Source organism: Rhinopithecus roxellana, chromosome 4, assembly GCF_007565055.1.
Source record: "Rhinopithecus roxellana isolate Shanxi Qingling chromosome 4, ASM756505v1, whole genome shotgun sequence".
Classification (NCBI taxonomy): domain Eukaryota; kingdom Metazoa; phylum Chordata; class Mammalia; order Primates; family Cercopithecidae; genus Rhinopithecus; species Rhinopithecus roxellana.
In genome coordinates this window covers 152,653,115-152,672,578 of record NC_044552.1, presented here as the reverse complement: position 1 = coordinate 152,672,578, position 19,464 = coordinate 152,653,115, and the positions used below count along the sequence as shown (strand labels likewise).

The 19,464-nt window shown below is 39.6% G+C and overlaps 1 protein-coding gene across 9 annotated transcripts in view; it reads right to left on the bottom strand.

Moving 5' to 3' along the window:
- Nucleotides 1–19,464, bottom strand: part of PDE10A (phosphodiesterase 10A) — a 362,722-nt gene that overhangs the window by 143,166 nt on the left and 200,092 nt on the right. For 8 of the 9 annotated variants that reach the window (XM_030929478.1, XM_030929471.1, XM_030929470.1 and 5 more), the window contains one exon: nucleotides 16,921–16,949. The exons of the other annotated variant lie outside the window; for it this stretch is intronic. In XM_030929478.1, the coding sequence (XP_030785338.1) occupies nucleotides 16,921–16,949 (29 nt within the window). The remainder of the gene's footprint in view (nucleotides 1–16,920; nucleotides 16,950–19,464) is intronic. 9 annotated transcript variants of the gene reach the window in all.

The window sequence follows — 19,464 nt, the reverse complement described above, 5'->3', positions numbered from 1 at the left end:
TTCTGAACTTTTGTTTGTGCTAATAAAACTGGTTAACAGTCTCTTAATTTAATGTTTTATTCTCTTTCGTTTAATGCTCTAACTTTTGTGTCAAAAATAACATTCCCTTTTGAGATAAGCTATTTTCCTAGCTTTTAAAGTGCACAATTCATATAATGTAGAAATTTCTCCGCTTTAATGTTTGGTGGAATTATTCAGCAAAAGCTTTTGGGCCTCGGGTCATTTTAGGTGGTCTTTTCCTAATTTTTTCAATATATTCAGGTTTCTTAACTCTTCTTCAATTTTGATAGTTTGTAATTTCCTCAAAATTGGCCATTTCATATAAATTTGCAATTATATTAGTATATAATATTTGCTATTCTCTATTTAACTATTGATAACCTCCCTGGTGTCCATATTTATATTCCCTTTCTCATTCCTAATGCCTATATTTTCTTTTTTCTTAAATAGATCGCCAAAGTCAATCTATTTTATAGAATTGATGTATTTAAAGAACTATCTTTTGCATTATTAATCAAGTCTATATTTTAAATTTTGCTCCATTAATTTCTTCTCATATTTCATTAATTCATCCCCTGTGTTTTTTAAATTTGTTTTGGGTTTTCTAATAAATAACTGTAAGGACATAAATTTTAATCTTATTCTGGCTCTGTCTCTCAGGTTTGGTAGACTTTATCCCCATTTTACATTTGGGTTTAAAAAGCCATTTTTCAAAAGGTCTTTCAGATTAGAATGGCAAAGTAAGAATTCAAATCTAAGTGTCATTTACATTATACCAGAGAAGTTCTTTTGAATGTATAACACACAGAAGAAATAGAGATGCATTCTCGTAAAAGGAATACGACTAGTTAACATACAGAAGTATGTGTATTTGCTTTAGATAAAAACATTAAAACAGTGTCACACCATTTACATGTGAAAAGATATGTAACTGTTATTTTAATGGGACTACAATGAAATCTTCAACTGTAACAGTAATTTAGTTAAACCAACTTAACAGTGTGTGTTAAATGTCATAAATTAGTCATGTCTTTTGACCTAGTAACACTGGATCCTAGCATTGTTCTTTAGGAAATATTTCACAAGAATAAAACTGCTATATACATAAATATAACCAGTCTACGAAAAATTAAAAACAATCTAAAGGTCTACCAATAGAATGAAAAAGTAAAAAATCATCACACAGAAACTCAATGGGCATTTTTAGTCACTAAAGATAATTTTCGACTGCATAAAATCATGAAATGCTTATAGCACAGTAAAAACCAGAAATCAAAATAATATGTGTATTGTAATTATTACCAAGTAAATATATGCATGTGAAGAAGACACTAGAAATAAACATTCCCAACTGATATAACTGACTGGATTAGAATGATTTCAATATATCTCAGAGGCATAGTCCTGATCTCTTGAAAAATGCAAGCAGAAATGATTTCAGCTGAATAAAAGTAGCTTTAGACAAAGCTCATAGGAACAGGATCCAAGAGCAGGTGTTGGAAGTAGTCTTCAAAAGGTAAATTCCAGTGTGATGCTCAACCCCAAATACAGAAATAAGAAGAGAGTCGATGGAAAGACATTTTGATATACAGAGTAACAAAACAACAAGGTCTCATATCACATAACCTCAGTCTTCTCAAAAATATAGAGGCCACTATAATTAAGAATGATGGAGACAAGGTTAGAGCTGACAATTAAGTGGAGAGAAAAAAATCTAGAACACCTGCCATGTAAAGAAATCTCATCAAGCCTGTATTTTGAAGCAAAGGAAAATGCTGTAGCCAATCAGCCAAGAAAGCTCATATTTAATAGAAAAAATAAAATAATATAAATAATCACTAAAGAAATGATGGCTTTCACAACTATGTACTGGGAGTGTCTTCTCTAACATTACTGCAATCGACTTTAAGAAAATTCTATTCACGGAATAATATATGCTTGCATAATAATTGTCCGGTCAGTGGTTTAATGATTTCCACAAGGCTCAGGTACTCTTAATTTTCAAGTCATTCACTCAGTTAAGGTAATGAACAGATTCATATAGAAACTCCGAAAATTCTAAATTCTATATTCAGTGACTGATTAGTTGTAGAGCATAATTGTGATCACAACTAGTCAGATGTTGCCAAAGTTTCCTTTGAAATCACAGGGTACAGTTGATTATGTTAATCCTCCTGTTTGGGGGAACGTCTTTTATAGAGTTCCTCTTACTTTCTGAGAAGTGATACATTTGAAAGAGCTGAGGCAACAAAGCATCCCACCCTAGGTCTTCTGCAGCCAGGAGGTTCTCAAGCAGTACTGTAAGAACAGATGCCAGTTAAGGAACTTCTGGGGGGGCGGAGCAAGATGGCCGAATAGGAACAGCTCCAGTCTCCAACTCCCAGCGCGAGCGACACAGAAGACCGGTGATTTCTGCATTTTCAACTGAGGTACTGGGGTCATCTCACTGGGGAGTGCCGGACAATCGGTGCTGGTCAGCTGCTGCAGCCTGACCAGCGAGAGCTGAAGCAGGGCGAGGCATCGCCTCACCTGGAAGCGCAAGGGGGAAGGGGATCCGTTTTCCTAGCCAGGGGAACTGAGACACACAACACCTGGAAAATCGGGTAACTCCCACCCCAATACTGCGCTGTAAGCATACAGGCACACCAGGAGATTATACCCATACCTGGCCGGGAGGGTCCCACGCCCACAAAGCCTCCCTCACTGCTAACACAGCAGTCTGCCGCGATCTATCCGCAAGGCAGCAGCGAGGCTGGAGGAGGGGCGCCCGCCATTGCTGAGGCTTAAGTAGGTAAACAAAGCCGCTGGGAAGCTCGAACTGGGTGGAGCTCACAGCAGCTCAAGGAAGCCTGCCTGTCTCTGTAGTCTCCACCTCTGGGGACAGCGCACAGCTGAAGACCAACAGGGGAAGTAGCAGGAGCCGGTGCAGACGCGAACGACTCTGTCTGACAGCTTTGGGGAGAGCCGTAGATCTCCCAACGCGGAGGTTGAGATCTGAGAACGGACAGACTGCCTGCTCAGATGTGTCCCTGACCCCTGAGTAGCCTAGCTGGGAGAAATCCCCCACTAGGGGCAGTCTGACACCCCACACCTCACAGGGTGGAGTACACCCCTGAGAGGAAACTTCCAAAGGAAGAATCAGACAGGTACACTCGCTGTTCAGCAATATTCTATCTTCGGCAACCTCTGCTGCTGATACCCAGGCAAACAGGGTCTGGAGTGGACCTCAAGCAATCTCCAACAGACCAACAGACAGTCCTTCTGACTGTCAGAAGGAAAACTATCAAACAGGAAGGACACCTATACCAAAACTCCATCAGTACGTCACCACCATCAAAGACCAGAGACAGATAAAACCACAAAGATGGGGAAGAAGCAGGGCAGAAAAGCTGGAAATTCAAAAAATAAGAGCGCATCTCCCCCTGCAAAGGAGCGCAGCCCATTGCCAGCAACGGATCAAAGCTGGTCAGAGAATGACTTGGACGAGAGGAGAGAAGAAGGCTTCAGTCCATCAAACTTATCAGAGCTAAAGGAGGAATTACGTACCCAGCGCAAAGAAACTAAAAATCTTGAAAAAAGAGTGGAAGAATTGACAGCTAGACTAATTAATGCAGAGAAGATCATAAACGAAATGACAGAGATGAAAACCATGACACGAGAAATACGTGACAAATGCACAAGCTTCAGTAACCGACTCGATCAACTGGAAGAAAGAGTATCAGCGATTGAAGATCAAATGAATGAAATGAAGCGAGAAGAGAAACCAAAAGAAAAAAGAAGAAAAAGAAATGAGCAAAGCCTGCAAGAAGTATGGGATTACGTAAAAAGACCAAATCTACGTCTGATTGGGGTGCCTGAAAGTGAGGGGGAAAATGGAACCAAGTTGGAAAACACTCTTCAGGAAATCATCCAGGAGAACTTCCCCAACCTAGTAGGGCAGGCCAACATTCAAATTCAGGAAATACAGAGAACGCCACAAAGATACTCCTCCAGAAGAGCAACTCCAAGACACATCATTGCCAGATTCACCAAAGTTGAAATGAAGGAAAAAATCTTAAGGGCAGCCAGAGAGAAAGGTCGGGTTACCCACAAAGGGAAGCCCATCAGACTAACAGCAGATCTCTCGGCAGAAACTCTACAAGCCAGAAGAGAGTGGGGGCCAATATTCAACGTTCTTAAAGAAAAGAATTTTCAACCCAGAATTTCATATCCAGCCAAAATAAGTTTCATCAGTGAAGGAGAAATAAAATCCTTTACAGATAAGCAAATGCTTAGAGATTTTGTCACCACCAGGCCTGCCTTACAAGAGACCCTGAAGGAAGCCCTAAACATGGAAAGGAACAACCGGTACCAGCCATCGCAAAAACATGCCAAAATGTAAAGACCATCGAGGCTAGGAAGAAACTGCATCAACTAATGAGCAAAATAACCAGTTAATATCATAATGGCAGGATCAAGTTCACACATAACAATATTAACCTTAAATGTTAATGGACTAAATGCTCCAATTAAAAGACACAGACTGGCAAACTGGATAAAGAGTCAAGACCCATCAGTCTGCTGTATTCAGGAGACCCATCTCACATGCAGAGACATACATAGGCTCAAAATAAAGGGATGGAGGAAGATCTACCAAGCAAATGGAGAACAAAAAAAAGCAGGGGTTGCAATCCTTGTCTCTGATAAAACAGACTTTAAACCATCAAAGATCAAAAGAGACAAAGAAGGCCATTACATAATGGTAAAGGGATCAATTCAACAGGAAGAGCTAACTCTCCTAAATATATATGCACCCAATACAGGAGCACCCAGATTCATAAAGCAAGTCCTTAGAGACCTACAAAGAGACTTAGACTCCCATACAATAATAATGGGAGACTTCAACACTCCACTGTCAACATTAGACAGATCAACGAGACAGAAAGTTAACAAGGATATCCAGGAATTGAACTCATCTCTGCACCAAGCGGACCTAATAGACATCTATAGAACTCTCCACCCCAAATCAACAGAATATACATTCTTCTCAGCACCACATGGCACTTATTCCAAAATTGAACACATAATTGGAAGTAAAGCACTCCTCAGCAAATGTAAAAGAACAGAAATTATAACAAACTGTCTCTCAAACCACAGTGCAATCAAACTAGAACTCAGGACTAAGAAACTCAATCAAAACCGCTCAACTACATGGAAACTGAACAACCTGCTCCTGAATGACTACTGGGTACATAACGAAATGAAAGCGGAAATAAAGATGTTCTTTGAAACCAATGAGAACAAAGATACAACATACCAGAATCTCTGGGACACATTTAAAGCAGTGTGTAGAGGGAAATTTATAGCACTAAATGCCCACAAGAGAAAGCAGGAAAGATCTAAAATTGACACTCTAACATCACAATTAAAAGAACTAGAGAGGCAAGAGCAAACACATTCAAAAGCTAGCAGAAGGCAAGAAATAACTAAGATCAGAGCCGAACTGAAGGAGATAGAGACACAAAAAACCCTCCAAAAAATCAATGAATCCAGGAGTTGGTTTTTTGAAAAGATCAACAAAATTGACAGACCCCTAGCAAGGCTAATAAAGAAGAAAAGAGAGAGGAATCAAATAGATGCAATAAAAAATGATAAAGGGGATATCACCACTGACCCCACAGAAATACAAACTACCATCAGAGAATACTATAAACGCCTCTACGCAAATCAACTAGAAAATCTAGAAGAAATGGATAATTTCCTGGACACTTACACTCTCCCAAGGCTAAACCAGGAAGAAGTTGAATCCCTGAATAGACCAATAGCAGGCTCTGAAATTGAGGCAACAATTAATAGCCTACCCACCAAAAGAAGTCCAGGACCAGATGGATTCACAGCTGAATTCTACCAGAGGTACAAGGAGGAGCTGGTACCATTCCTTCTGAAACTATTCCAATCAATAGAAAAAGAGGGAATCCTCCCTAACTCATTTTATGAGGCCAACATCATCCTGATACCAAAGCCTGGCAGAGACACAACAAAAAAAGAGAATTTTAGACCAATATCCCTGATGAACATTGATGCAAAAATTCTCAATAAAATACTGGCAAACCGGATTCAGCAGCACATCAAAAAGCTTATCCACCATGATCAAGTGGGCTTCATCCCTGGGATGCAAGGCTGGTTCAACATTCGCAAATCAATAAACGTAATCCAGCATATAAACAGAACCAAAGACAAGAACCACATGATTGTCTCAATAGATGCAGAAAAGGCTTTTGACAACATCCAACAGCCCTTCATGCTAAAAACGCTCAGTAAATTCGGTATTGATGGAACGTACCTCAAAATAATAAGAGCTATTTATGACAAACCCACAGCTAATATCATACTGAATGGGAAAAAACTGGAAAAATTCCCTTTGAAAACTGGCACAAGACAGGGATGCCCTCTCTCACCACTCCTATTCAACATAGTGTTGGAAGTTCTGGCTAGGGCAATCAGGCAAGAGAAAGAAATCAAGGGTATCCAGTTAGGAAAAGAAGAAGTCAAATTGTCCCTGTTTGCAGATGACATGATTGTATATTTAGAAAACCCCATCATCTCAGCCCAAAATCTCCTTAAGCTGATAAGCAACTTCAGCAAAGTCTCAGGATACAAAATTAATGTGCAAAAATCACAAGCATTCTTATACACCAGTAACAGACAAGCAGAGAGCCAAATCAGGAATGAACTTCCATTCACAATTGCTTCAAAGAGAATAAAATACCTAGGAATCCAGCTTACAAGGGATGTAAAGGACCTCTTCAAGGAGAACTACAAACCACTGCTCAGTGAAATCAAAGAGGACACAAACAAATGGAAGAACATACCATGCTCATGGATAGGAAGAATCAATATCGTGAAAATGGCCATACTCCCCAAGGTTATTTATAGATTCAATGCCATCCCCATCAAGCTACCAATGAGTTTCTTCACAGAATTGGAAAAAACTGCTTTAAAGTTCATATGGAACCAAAAAAGAGCCCGCATAGCCAAGACAATCCTAAGTCAAAAGGACAAAGCTGGAGGCGTCACGCTACCTGACTTCAAACTATACTACAAGGCTACAGTAACCAAAACAGCATGGTACTGGTACCAAAACAGAGCTATAGACCAATGGAACAGAACAGAGTCCTCAGAAATAATACCGCACATCTACAGCCATCTGATCTTTGACAAACCTGAGAGAAACAAGAAATGGGGAAAGGATTCCCTATTTAATAAATGGTGCTGGGAAAATTGGCTAGCCATAAGTAGAAAGCTGAAACTGGATCCTTTCCTTACCCCTTATACGAAGATTAATTCAAGATGGATTAGAGACTTAAATGTCAGACCTAATACCATAAAAACCCTAGAAGAAAATCTAGGTAGTACCATTCATGACATAGGCATGGGCAAGGACTTCATGTCTAAAACACCAAAAGCAACGGCAGCAAAAGCAAAAATTGGCAAATGGGATCTAATTAAACTAAAGAGCTTTTGCACAGCAAAAGAAACTACCATCAGAGTGAACAGGCAACCTACAGAATGGGAGAAAATTTTTGCAACCTACTCATCTGACAAAGGGCTAATATCCAGAATCTACAAAGAACTCAAACAAATATACGAGAAAAAAACAAACAACCCCATCAAAAAGTGGGCAAAGGATATGAACAGACATTTCTCAAAAGAAGATATTCATACAGCCAACAGACACATGAAAAAATGCTCATCATCACTCGCCATCAGAGAAATGCAAATCAAAACCACAATGAGATACCATCTCACACCAGTTAGAATGGCAATCATTAAGAAGTCAGGAAACAACAGGTGTTGGAGAGGATGTGGAGAAATAGGAACACTTTTACACTGTTGGTGGGATTGTAAACTAGTTCAACCATTATGGAAAACAGTATGGCAATTCCTCAAGGATCTAGAACTAGATGTACCATATGACCCAGCCATCCCACTACTGGGTATATACCCAAAGGATTATAAATTATTCCACTACAAAGACACATGTACACGTATGTTTATTGCGGCACTATTCACAATAGCAAAGACTTGGAATCAACTCAAATGTCCATCTGTGACAGACTGGATTAAGAAAATGTGGCACATATACACCATGGAACACTATGCAGCCATAAAAAAGGATGAGTTTGCGTCCTTTGTAGGGACATGGATGCAGCTGGAAACCATCATTCTTAGCAAACTATCACAAGAAGAGAAAACCAAACACCGCATGTTCTCACTCATAGGTGGGAACTGAACAATGAGATCACTTGGACTCGGGAAGGGGAACATCACGCACTGGGGCCTATCATGGGGAGGGGGGAGGGGGGAGGAGGGAGGGGTTGCATTGGGGAGTTATACATGATATAAATGATGAATTGATGGGTGCTGACGAGTTGATGGGTGCAGCACACCAACATGGCATAAGTATACATATGTAACAAACCTGCACGTTATGCACATGTACCCTAGAACATAAGTATAATAAAAAAAAAAAAAAAAAAAAAAAAAAAAAAAAAAAAAAGGAACTTCTACCATGCATTCCTTCATGGCCCAACACTGTAAAATGTTTTAAGCAAAACAAACAACAAAAAGAACAAAGTTAAACTGCAAATAAGAAATAACATACAAGATACAAATTAATAAGAGATCTGAACAGCAGGGAGATATTCCTGTGTGAAATCACCAAAACATTCCTTAAAGAAGTAATGTTCGGCCGGGCGCGGTGGCTCAAGCCTGTAATTCCAGCACTTTGGGAGGCCCAGACGGGCGGATCACGAGGTCAGGAGATCAAGACCATCCTGGCTAACACGGAGAAACCCCGTCTCTACTAAAAAATACAAAAAACTAGCCAGGCGAGGTGGCGGGCGCCTGTAGTCCCAGCTACTCCGGAGGCTGAGGCAGGAGAATGGTGCACACCCGGGAGGCGGAGCTTGCAGTGAGCTGAGATCCGGCCACTGCACTCCAGCCTGGGCGACAGAGCGAGACTCCGTCAAAAAAAAAAAAGAAGTAATGTTCACCTTCATATAAACTTTTCCCCTTCTATGTAAACTTAGCATGGCCCTTCCAGTTCAAATTTGCAGTAAAAACATTTGAAGGAAAAATCTGAAAAACTACCATCGAGTATTATGCTTATTACTGGGTGATGAAGTAATCTGTACAATGACCCCCACCATTTACATGGGTAAATTGTGACATGCAATTTACCCATGTCACAAACCTGCACATGTATCCTCAATCCTAAAATAAAAGTCAGAAACAAGAAAAAAAAAACATCTTGTGCAACTTCTTGTTAGGCTAAATGAGGTTCTAACTCTACTATTAGTATTTGTAAGTATTCAGACATACATCTAACATCCTAAATTTTTAATGACATTACTATTACAGATAAGTACGGCTTCAACCAAATAAAACTAGACTCTATAAGGAAAAATTTTAAATAAATGCCTGATATTGAGAAAAAGAGAAAAAAGCAAAAGAGAGAGAAACAGAGCGAGTGAGTTTCTAAGTGTCTTTGGGCTACTGCTTTTTCGAGCTTCCATCAAACAATAGGAAAATTAAGCCCTACACATGCACCCGCATCCCTGGACTTCATCCTCTGCTACTCCACACATCTGCCAGGCCGGCCCACCTGTCTGCTCCCCCGCGGCTGACCAATTCCTTCCACTGTGCCCTGGAACTCACTAGCATGTGCAAACCCCTTCTATTCTCAAACTCCTCTGAAAGAAACCATTTTTCACAATTTTGCCCTAACCGAAACCTTCCTGCCCTCCTAATAATACTGTTTCCTATAACAAAACTGATTATAACATAATATAAAATTAATCTGTAGAATATATGGGCATAAGTATTAATAGATAATTCAGAAATTTCTTAAATGCAGTAACAGAAATTTTATAAATATGAAGAAATCCCGACTGGCTACACCAGGAAAAATAAATATTTTCAAGTTGACATCCTATGAAAATCTTCCCCTTCTCATATGAAATAAACAAAAGTGAAAAGGAGAAAGCCGAATTAGTGATGAAATTAGGCAACTATGGCTGCTACATGCCACAAAATTCAAGACAATTTGGCTAGACATACCAATGAAGCCAACTTTAAAACATTCACTAAGAACTTAATGAAAATGTCTCCTTCCCAAGAAAATTACACTGTTGCATCAAGTCCATAAAAAATATTCTGGGGAAAGTAATGACACAAGATCCCATTTAATATGCTGAGAGTTGGATATGAGTTCATGCTCATGTCTGCAACAGGGTCCTGTATTTAGAAACACACGGAATAGAAATCCAGAGAAACTTAATGATTCACTAACTGAATTACGCATTTCTTTTAAAACTTGGCATACAGAAACACTAAATAAAATGGATACAGTCATACTGTTCACTATGCCAGGTTAAAAGGAAGACAAGATAATGAAATCTGGATTCCAGTACAGCAATTTGTTTCAATCAACCTAGAGAAAAATCACTGTGATCAGCTCCCCCAGGAGAATGTCCACAACTCCAGTTTCCTCGGGGTTCCCCTCGGTCACTCCAGACTGAACTGGTGCCACTGATGCTCATTATCTAGCCTCCAACCCACTAAACAGGAAGATGCTAAGGACATTTACATGAATAGTAAACAGAGATAAGGATAATCTATTAATGAAGAGCAGATCTAACATCACTCAAGGATAAATATATTTTTGTAAAAAAAAATCAGCAAATGACTCCTCAACACATAAGACAAAAAGAAGAAAAAAAACCACAAAAATATGCAAAGCCTTAGTATTATACTAATACAGAGGATAGAAGTGAATTTGGGATGTCGTGTGAGAAGGAAGATATGCAAAAATATTAAGGAAAGCATCTATTTTACACTCTCAAGATAATTAAAGAATTAACAATGAGAGATTATCAAATAGTATAATAAGACAGATTGAAATGAAGAAGAAACACCCAAAATACAGAAGTAACCTTTAATTTTAAAAGAGTCATTACGAATTTAAGCAGAATGAGAAACAGTAGAGAAGTTCAAGTCAATGACAAAGAGAATAAATCTGAGAGGTTCTAGAATGTGTAGTAAAAGAACCAGGAAAGGAGAAAGACATGGGTATGTCTGATGATCTTAAAGAGAACGAAATAAATGCGAAAGAACCGATGCACCAAGAAACAAGTGGCATAAAACCCTGAACTAAGAAGGACTTTGAAACGGATTGAGAAAGCTCACCACATACTAGGTTAAATTACTCAAAATTAAAGCATCTACATGACCTGGTAAGAATAACAAATTCAAAGAGCAAATGAGACACTTACAAATACATTCAGCAATGAAAAAGGCAACATTTACTAAGAAAAAGAATCAGAATGGTCTCAGATTTCTTCTTGAAAACATTAAATACAAGAGTGTGATGAAAAATACTAGAGCATCTTGGGGGTTAAGTCTATACCCAAGAATTCTAGACCTGGCTGAAGTTTGGCATTTTCTAGCAACTCAGCATCCAAATACTCTTCTTAATCTGACGATTTTATCTCCCTGTTCTTGTCAGAAATCTTTTTGACTTAGGAACTGAAACCACTTAAAAAGAGTAACAGCAATCATAACATAAAGGATTAATACTGTGGATTAGATGGGAACAAACAACCAATAGAGATATGACTGATAGAGTATCCCTCAAATCTCCCCCAGCCGCATCATCTCTGACCAAGGCTCCTTCCTTTGCTCACTCAGATCTAGTCAAGATGGCCGCCTTGCTATGCCTCCAGCAATGTGCCAAGCATACTCCTGTCTCGGGGCCTTTGCACTTCCTGTACCACCTACCTGGAAAGCTCCTACTCAGTTCTCAGCATGGCTCACTCCTTCACTTCCCTTAAGTTTTTCCTCAAATGTGTTCCCAGTGAGCCTTGCCTGGCCCCACATCATCTACCCTGCCTCTCCCTTTTCTGTCTCCACAGCACTCATTACCACTGAGCACAGTGCATGTCTTATTTATTGTTTATGGACTCTACCCTACACTATGGAAATGCCATGAGTGCAGGGATTTCTATCTAGTTTATCTTTGATGTATCTCAAGAGCCTAGATGAACTGGGACTCACCTAATATTTGTTGATTAAATGACAATGACTGCTTAGAAAAATATGGTAGGTTAAGATACCCTGGTTTCTATAACGCATTTGACACAATTTCACATTATTCTCATAGGTGATATTTCCACACTCGGCATTTCCTAGATGATAATTATTGTAAAGGGGGCACAGGAAAACAACTTGGAAAAAACACTCAAATTTGAGGCTTCGAAACACAGAGAAATAAACAATATGTTAGATAACAAATAAGACTGAGACTCATCTTAACAGGTTGAGATGGATCAAAACAAGATGGAATGAAGGTGAAATAAATGTACAGTCCTGCAGTTAAAATTCTAAAACAAAATCTGCTGACAAAGAAACTTTTTAATCTCCTCTGACTTCACTGATTTCTCCTTCTTCCTCTCCTCTGCTGACTTTTCCACATCTTCTCCACCACTCAACAAGTGGAGTGTCCAGTTTAGTGCTTGGGTCTTGACTCTCTTCTCCACAGACAAGCTCTCTAAGAAGTGTCACCTACTCCCACAGCCTTAAACATCATTTATACACCACAAACTCCCAAATGCATATCTCTACCTAGGAACTTTTCTTTTAATTTGACCATATATGCACTTGCTTTCTAAAAATCTCCAATTCCGTATCTGATTCCTTAAACTTACTAATTTCCCAGTCTCAATCAACCCCATTCCTCCTACAGTCTTCTCCATAACAGTAAAGAGAAATTTTATTCTTTCAAGTGCTCAGACCAAAAAAGTTGGGAGTCGTTACTGAGTCCTCTCTTCTCACTCACCATATACAACTACAAGCCAACAATAAAACAGTAAGTTCCCCAACTGACTGAAAGACCCTCTTCTCAGCCAAGGGCATTCCAAAGTAGACCTGAAAATCTAGTTCAGACAGTGATTGGGGGGCAGGGGGTTGGACATGCCTCATTATAACCTCCTCCCTTTGACATTCAGGCACAGCTGACCAGCATTGACACTAAAACAGGTTTTAAGACTGATGAAACAGACTTTTTGTGGCTGTAAGACATCAAACTCCAGCCTGACTCTAGTACAGCAGCATCACATGACAGCAGGTCCTGAAAGAAATTGAAGTATTTTAACCCAAATATATTTCTTTGACACATTTTGAAACAGCCCTGCAAAGCTGTCTCCTGTGGGGAAAATCTACATTCTGTAGAGAAACCCCTTCCTTTTCCAGGTCTTTTCTCTGAACCAGGAGAGTCTAAGAGTCTGGTAGCTTTTCAGGTCTGATAAGAGCTCTGAAACCTGCTACTTGGAGGCTTCATTTGCATGATAAATGTTTGGTCTCTAAAACCCTTACCATAAGCCAGACATCCCTTTCCATTGATTCCAGGTCTTTGATAATAACTCTTTCAACCATTCAACCAATTGCCCATCAGAAAATTGTTGAATCCAACTGTGACCTGGACACTACCTGGCCCCCATGCTTCCAGCTGTCCCACCTTTCCAGACCAAACCAAGGGACATGTACTGAATGATATCTTACATCTCCCTAGCTGTGGCCCAACTATTGTGGACACATCTCAGAAGCTCCTGAGGTTATGTCATAGGCATGTCCTTAACCTTGTCAAAATCAGCTTCTAAGTTGACTGTGACAGGTCTCTGATACTTTTTGGTTTACGCTCCCATAAGCAAAACCTGTCTGCTCTTTCTTCTTCTACACCCAACCTCTGATCCTAGTTCACCATTACAACCCTAATCCTAGATATCATCCTCCCCTGCCTACACTCCTAGACTACCACTGGGTCTACCTGTTTCCACTCTTACTGTGTATACTCTCAATTCGGCAGCTAGAAGAAGGCCTAAATACCCCCAATTCCATTCCAACCTCATTTCTCACTGGTCTCTGCATGACTCACTCTGCTCATCACAATGGCCTACCTCAGGGCCTCTGCAGTTGCTGTCTCCTCCTTCTGCTGATGCTCTCATTCCCTTCAGATTCCTCTCAAATTTCACTTAGGAAATTAACCTCTCTTGACCACTGCATATGTGCAACAAGCCAATAAGCACCCTCTGAACCCACCATCACTCTCAAGCCCCTTATTCTGCTTTATTCTTCCATGTATTTATCACAGTATTTATCACTGCCTGATAGATGTACACACACACAAACAATATACACATCATACAAATTTTCTGAACTGTTTCCACAACTCCCCTCTATATTATAAGAACCTGAATCCTGTCAATTTTGCTCACCATTGTATCTACACTACCTTAGAACAATGCCTGAAACACAAATGCTCAAAAAATAATGATCATTGAATGATAGGTTAGAAGACAGGGAGACAAAGAGAGGAAAGAAAAATAGAAAAAAGGGAAGGGGAAGAGACATAAGACCTACAGGTCTGACTTCATGAAAAAATAGTGACAGTTTACTCAAAGCTCAATAACAAGAAACGCAATGTAGTTTCTTAAAAAAACTAATTCTCCATTAAAACCATATTGACAGATACATAGGTTTCAAACTAAGACAGGTATCTGTCCCACCTCCTTTTACCAGTCTCAAGACAAAATTAGTCTGTAGTGTTAAGGTTGCAATGTTTTAAAGATATATTAATAATATATAGCTTGTCCAAAGAATGTCAACCCACATCTTAAGGAGGCATATGGAAAATAAAGTTTAGAAACTAAGATCTTTTACTAGAAAAGAACTAACATAATCCGTATACTCAAAGAGTTTGCATATGAAATAAAAGTCAAAACACATACTGGAAAATGGCCATTTTGGGAGGCTGCTTGGTTCTAAATGAGAAAGTACTTCATAATAATTAGAACTGCCTAGGCTGGGCTCAGTGGCTCAAACCTGTAACCCCAGCACTTTGGGAGGGTGAGGTGGGAAGATCACTTGAGCCTAGGAGTTCGACACTAGCTTGGGCAACATGGAGACACCCCATCTCTATAAAAAGAAAAAAATTAGCCGGGCATGGTGGCACAGGCCTATAGTCCCAGCTATTTAGAAGGCTGAGGTGGGAGGCTCATCTGGACTCAGGCAGTCAAGGCTGAAGTGAGCTGAGACTGTCCCACTGCATTTCAGCCTTGGTGATGAAGTGAGGCTTTGCTGCAATAAAAAAAAAAAAAAAAAAAAAAAAAAAAAAATGTATATGAGAAAGAGAAAGGGGAAAGAAAAAAGAAAACAAAAACACAACAGAACTGCCGGAGAGTGTAACCATCATCCTCAGTGGAACTAGAGAGCATGCTTTCTATCAGGGATGTGTTAGAACAGAAGCCCTGTGGCCAGTCACCATCTACTGAAACGTTGCCCGAGGAATTTCTAAATCTGAATCTTTACTGAAAATAGTGGCATGCTATTTCATAAAGGAAACTCTGAGTATTAGTCAAATAAGCATTGATCAAGATACGGGATACATTTTTTAAAGAAAACATTACAGAGATCTTGGCAACTGATACCATTTCTAGGTTATCAGCTCACACCTTTAGTATTTCTCAATTAGAGACGCACTTTTCTCCAAATTTGGCATAATATCAGAGAATCTTATAAATAATAGCAAAGAAAAGTCACTACATATAGTTTCATCATTTTTTCTAATGGCCTTATAAGACGGTATGTGGTATTGTCAATGACACTGTCTGAACACATGGCAGCTGTGCCAATATCAACACTCTAATATTTTATGACTCTGCCAAAGTTCACTTTTCAGAGTCCCCATCTTACCCTCAAGCATCACTTTTTAGCATTTTCTGCTACTCCTAGCAGCTCCCAAAATTCTAGGTTCACCCCTCTCTCACTTCCTGGTAGCTTCTGAGCATCCAGACCAAGCAACTCTTCAGCTCTGAGTTCCACAAACGTGAAATTAATAACAAAGGCACCCAGTGAAACCCTGAGACTCACAGAAACCTCAAGAGTCTCCTACATTGCTATGGACAGAAGGAATTCTGCCCTCGCCTATCTCCAAACCCCCAGCCCCCAGCACTGGCCCAGGTCATTTTAGAGATTTCTTTCTTCAGATGATCAAAAATAGAGGAATATATCTGCATATGTGATTCTATTAACAGTTTTTCAATGTATATATTACAATAAAAACTGATCTCTAAGGTTGCATTCAGTTCCATTCAAACTGATTATTTGCAATATTTCATCTACACTTAAGATCTTTGTGTAATACAGGAAAAACTAAGACACTTTTTTTCCAAATGTAATCACTTATAATTTTATAGCATAAACAGTATGCTAAATGCTTTCAGGACTCACCTGCCATAGTTTTTAAGCTTGCTAAGGCTCTTAACCGGGCCATGAAAACAGTACCTTTAATATTTATAAAATTTCTAAGCAATATTATGTTTTCAACGCATGAGTTGCCTTTTGTTCTCCCAAAAAGTAAGTACATGAACTCAAAGGCGGAGGCTGGGTGGGTAGCAGACATGAGTAAAGCCGGCTACATGGAGGACTGAGGCTGACTCGAGAACATCATGCATCTGAAGGCAGCTTCTGCTTCCCACCCTGGGAAGACTGCTGCCCTGTGAGAGTGACCTTACCTTCTGGTTCAAGAGAAGCCAGAAATCCAACCTTTACTACAGTGTCTCAATTTCTACATGTTGGCAACTGATTGAGAAAATCCCACAGGCACGTGTAGCCGAACAAAATGCATCTGTGTGCCGTATTCAGAATTGAGGCCTCCAATTTGCACCCTCTCTACCGACTTTTTTCCATATTAACGAGTGATACTTTGGAGAGGGAACTCAGCTTTTGCCATTATCTTTCTAACACTCAATGTGTTAGGGTACTGAAAAATAAAACATTCATTTCCTATATTGTAGTCGTAAAAATAATATTCACGTTACTTACCCTGCTGACTTCCTTAGGAGCCGATTCATCTGGGGATAGAGAAGGAAGAGGGAAAAACACAATCAGAGACTGAGTAGGTTTTAAAATACAAAATATGTCATTTGCTTTCAATAAACTTGAGTGGTTTTTTGCAATGCTTCCTCTTATGAAATCTACAAATTTGATTTTTTAAAACTGTAAAGGTTGAACATAACAAATGATGACTTAAGAAGTATACATTAATTTCACAGGGAAACTGAAATACCACCACCACGTTACCTTTCTAGAGGTTCTAAAATGGATATGATATGCCTGTAAGAATAGCTACACTGTGGTATATTCAACTACACATACCTAAAATGGGGTTGATAACATTTCAGTATTCTATACAATACAACCCACATGAATATCCCAAATGACCTTTCACACTCGTGCTTCGAAGGTCACAGCAGACCTGGAGCTGGTGTGAGCTGTTCTGTTGAAATAACAAATGTACCTGCATGGAACTCTGGTCAAGGCGTGAAACATACCCACTAATAATAGTGCTGCTTTGTTCCATGTGTTTGAGGAGTTGGGGGGTTGTTTATACCAGCTTGTCAGCATTGCTGATTGGTAAAGTGAGACTGGGGTGGTTTGCACAGGGTCTAGGTGAGAATCCCTGGAAGGCTCTCCCACTGGGGCTGGCTACAGGCAAGAAAATGCCTGTGTGACCAACAGGGTGTAGAACAAGCTGGCAGACACCCACTCTCAGTCCATGGTTCTGAGTGTTGCACACACAGGTCATTGATTCTGACCTGTGAGAAAGTGTGTGTCCCTAAGAGGAGGGGGTCCTGGAGCTCAGTCTGGCATCGACAGGCTCCTTGCTGTCTTTTTCCTGTAATAAACTTGAGATCTGCAAGGACTGTCATTTTGGTTCCTGTGTCTTCTTGAGCAATCAAATCCTGTTGTCTGTCACCATCAGAACGAACTTAATGTACCAAAACTGGAATGTAGCTCAATGCTTTAGGACAGTAGGTATTCAGATCGACAGTACCTAGTTTTTGTATTACTGTATTAATACACAATTGCTCATATATTTTCTTACCATTGTTGCATAATGGTTAGAGTATGGCCTCTGACTTCCCTAAGAATGTAACACATGTAATGATGTCATAGGAAAAATGTCTTGTCTTCTACATTGAAGTGGCACCACAGAAATATTTTATTTACTCTTCAACTCCTAATCCTCTCTGAAGATGAGACTATTTAATCATTACAACAAATTTATTAACAGATTCTAAAGTTACAGAGACATATGTGCTTTTAATTTTTTTAAAGTTTTGATCTAAAACATTTAATGAGAATGTTTGAAAAAGTCAAACAATTAAAAAGTATATAATGAAAAGGAGCAATGTGTGAACAGGTTTAATACCAAGACTGCATGCAGTCACCTAGCTATGACATTGTGGAATTTTCTACCCTCTGCTAGTCACCACTACAGATCTGAAAATTAGTTCAAGGACAGTGTGAATGTCCAGACATCTGTAAATAAATGTTCCTTTGGCTTTTTCTCTTAGTCTTGCTTAGTTAGTACTTCTCAAATTTGAGTGTGCATAAGATAGCCTATGACATGTGCTTACAAAATCAACAAGTTTTGCTTTATGGGCAATTTAAAGTATTTGAAAGAAAAAAGTTTACCTATAGCCGATTTCTGGCTTTTCACCTTAGGAGCTGATTTAGAAAATCATTTTCTCTAACTTAACACTCAATTTTAGTTAAATCAATGTTAAGTCTAGTATATTTAAAAACTATAGTATTTTACTTAGCTGAGAAAATTAATGAACACAGTGGGATTTCTTGTGTAAGGGAACATTGCTTCCTATTTTTGATAATTGGAATTTTCATTTAGTTGAATTCTCTTGCCCAAGAAAAATTTAAGCATGTTGAAGACAGAAACTTTACTTTCTCTTCTACAGTAGAGTTGCACTGTGGGAACACATATGATGGACAGTGGTTTAGAGCAGGGGTTCGGAACCGGGCCACACAGCAGGAGGTGGGCGGTGGCAAGTGAGCAAAGCTTCGTCCGTATTGACAACCGCTCTCCATCACTGGCATTACTGCCTGAGCGCCGCCTCCTGTCAGGTCAGCAGTGGCATTTGATTTTCATGGAGCGCAAACCCTATCACGAACTGCACTTGCTAAGGATCTAGGCTGTGCGCTCCTTATGAGGATCCAATGCCTGATGATCTGAGGTGGAGCTGAGGTGGTGATGCTAGCGCTGGGGAGTGGCTGCAAATACAGATTAACATTAGCAGGAAGGTTTGACTACACAGAGATCACAGGAAATTAACTGCTGGCAGACACATATCAAAACTCTATCAGTGAGAGGCAAGTGACAAGCTGCATCTGGTTGGTGGCAGGCTTTACAGTGGCAAGTGAGCTGATGTGCTTCAAATTGCACAGCTGCATCTTGTGGCAGCTTTAACCTAGAATCTGACACTTATTCAGTCGATGTGTGACCTGCCTATTATTTTATTTACCACTTCCATCTGCACCTCTTTCCCACACTATGCACTTGTCTCAGTC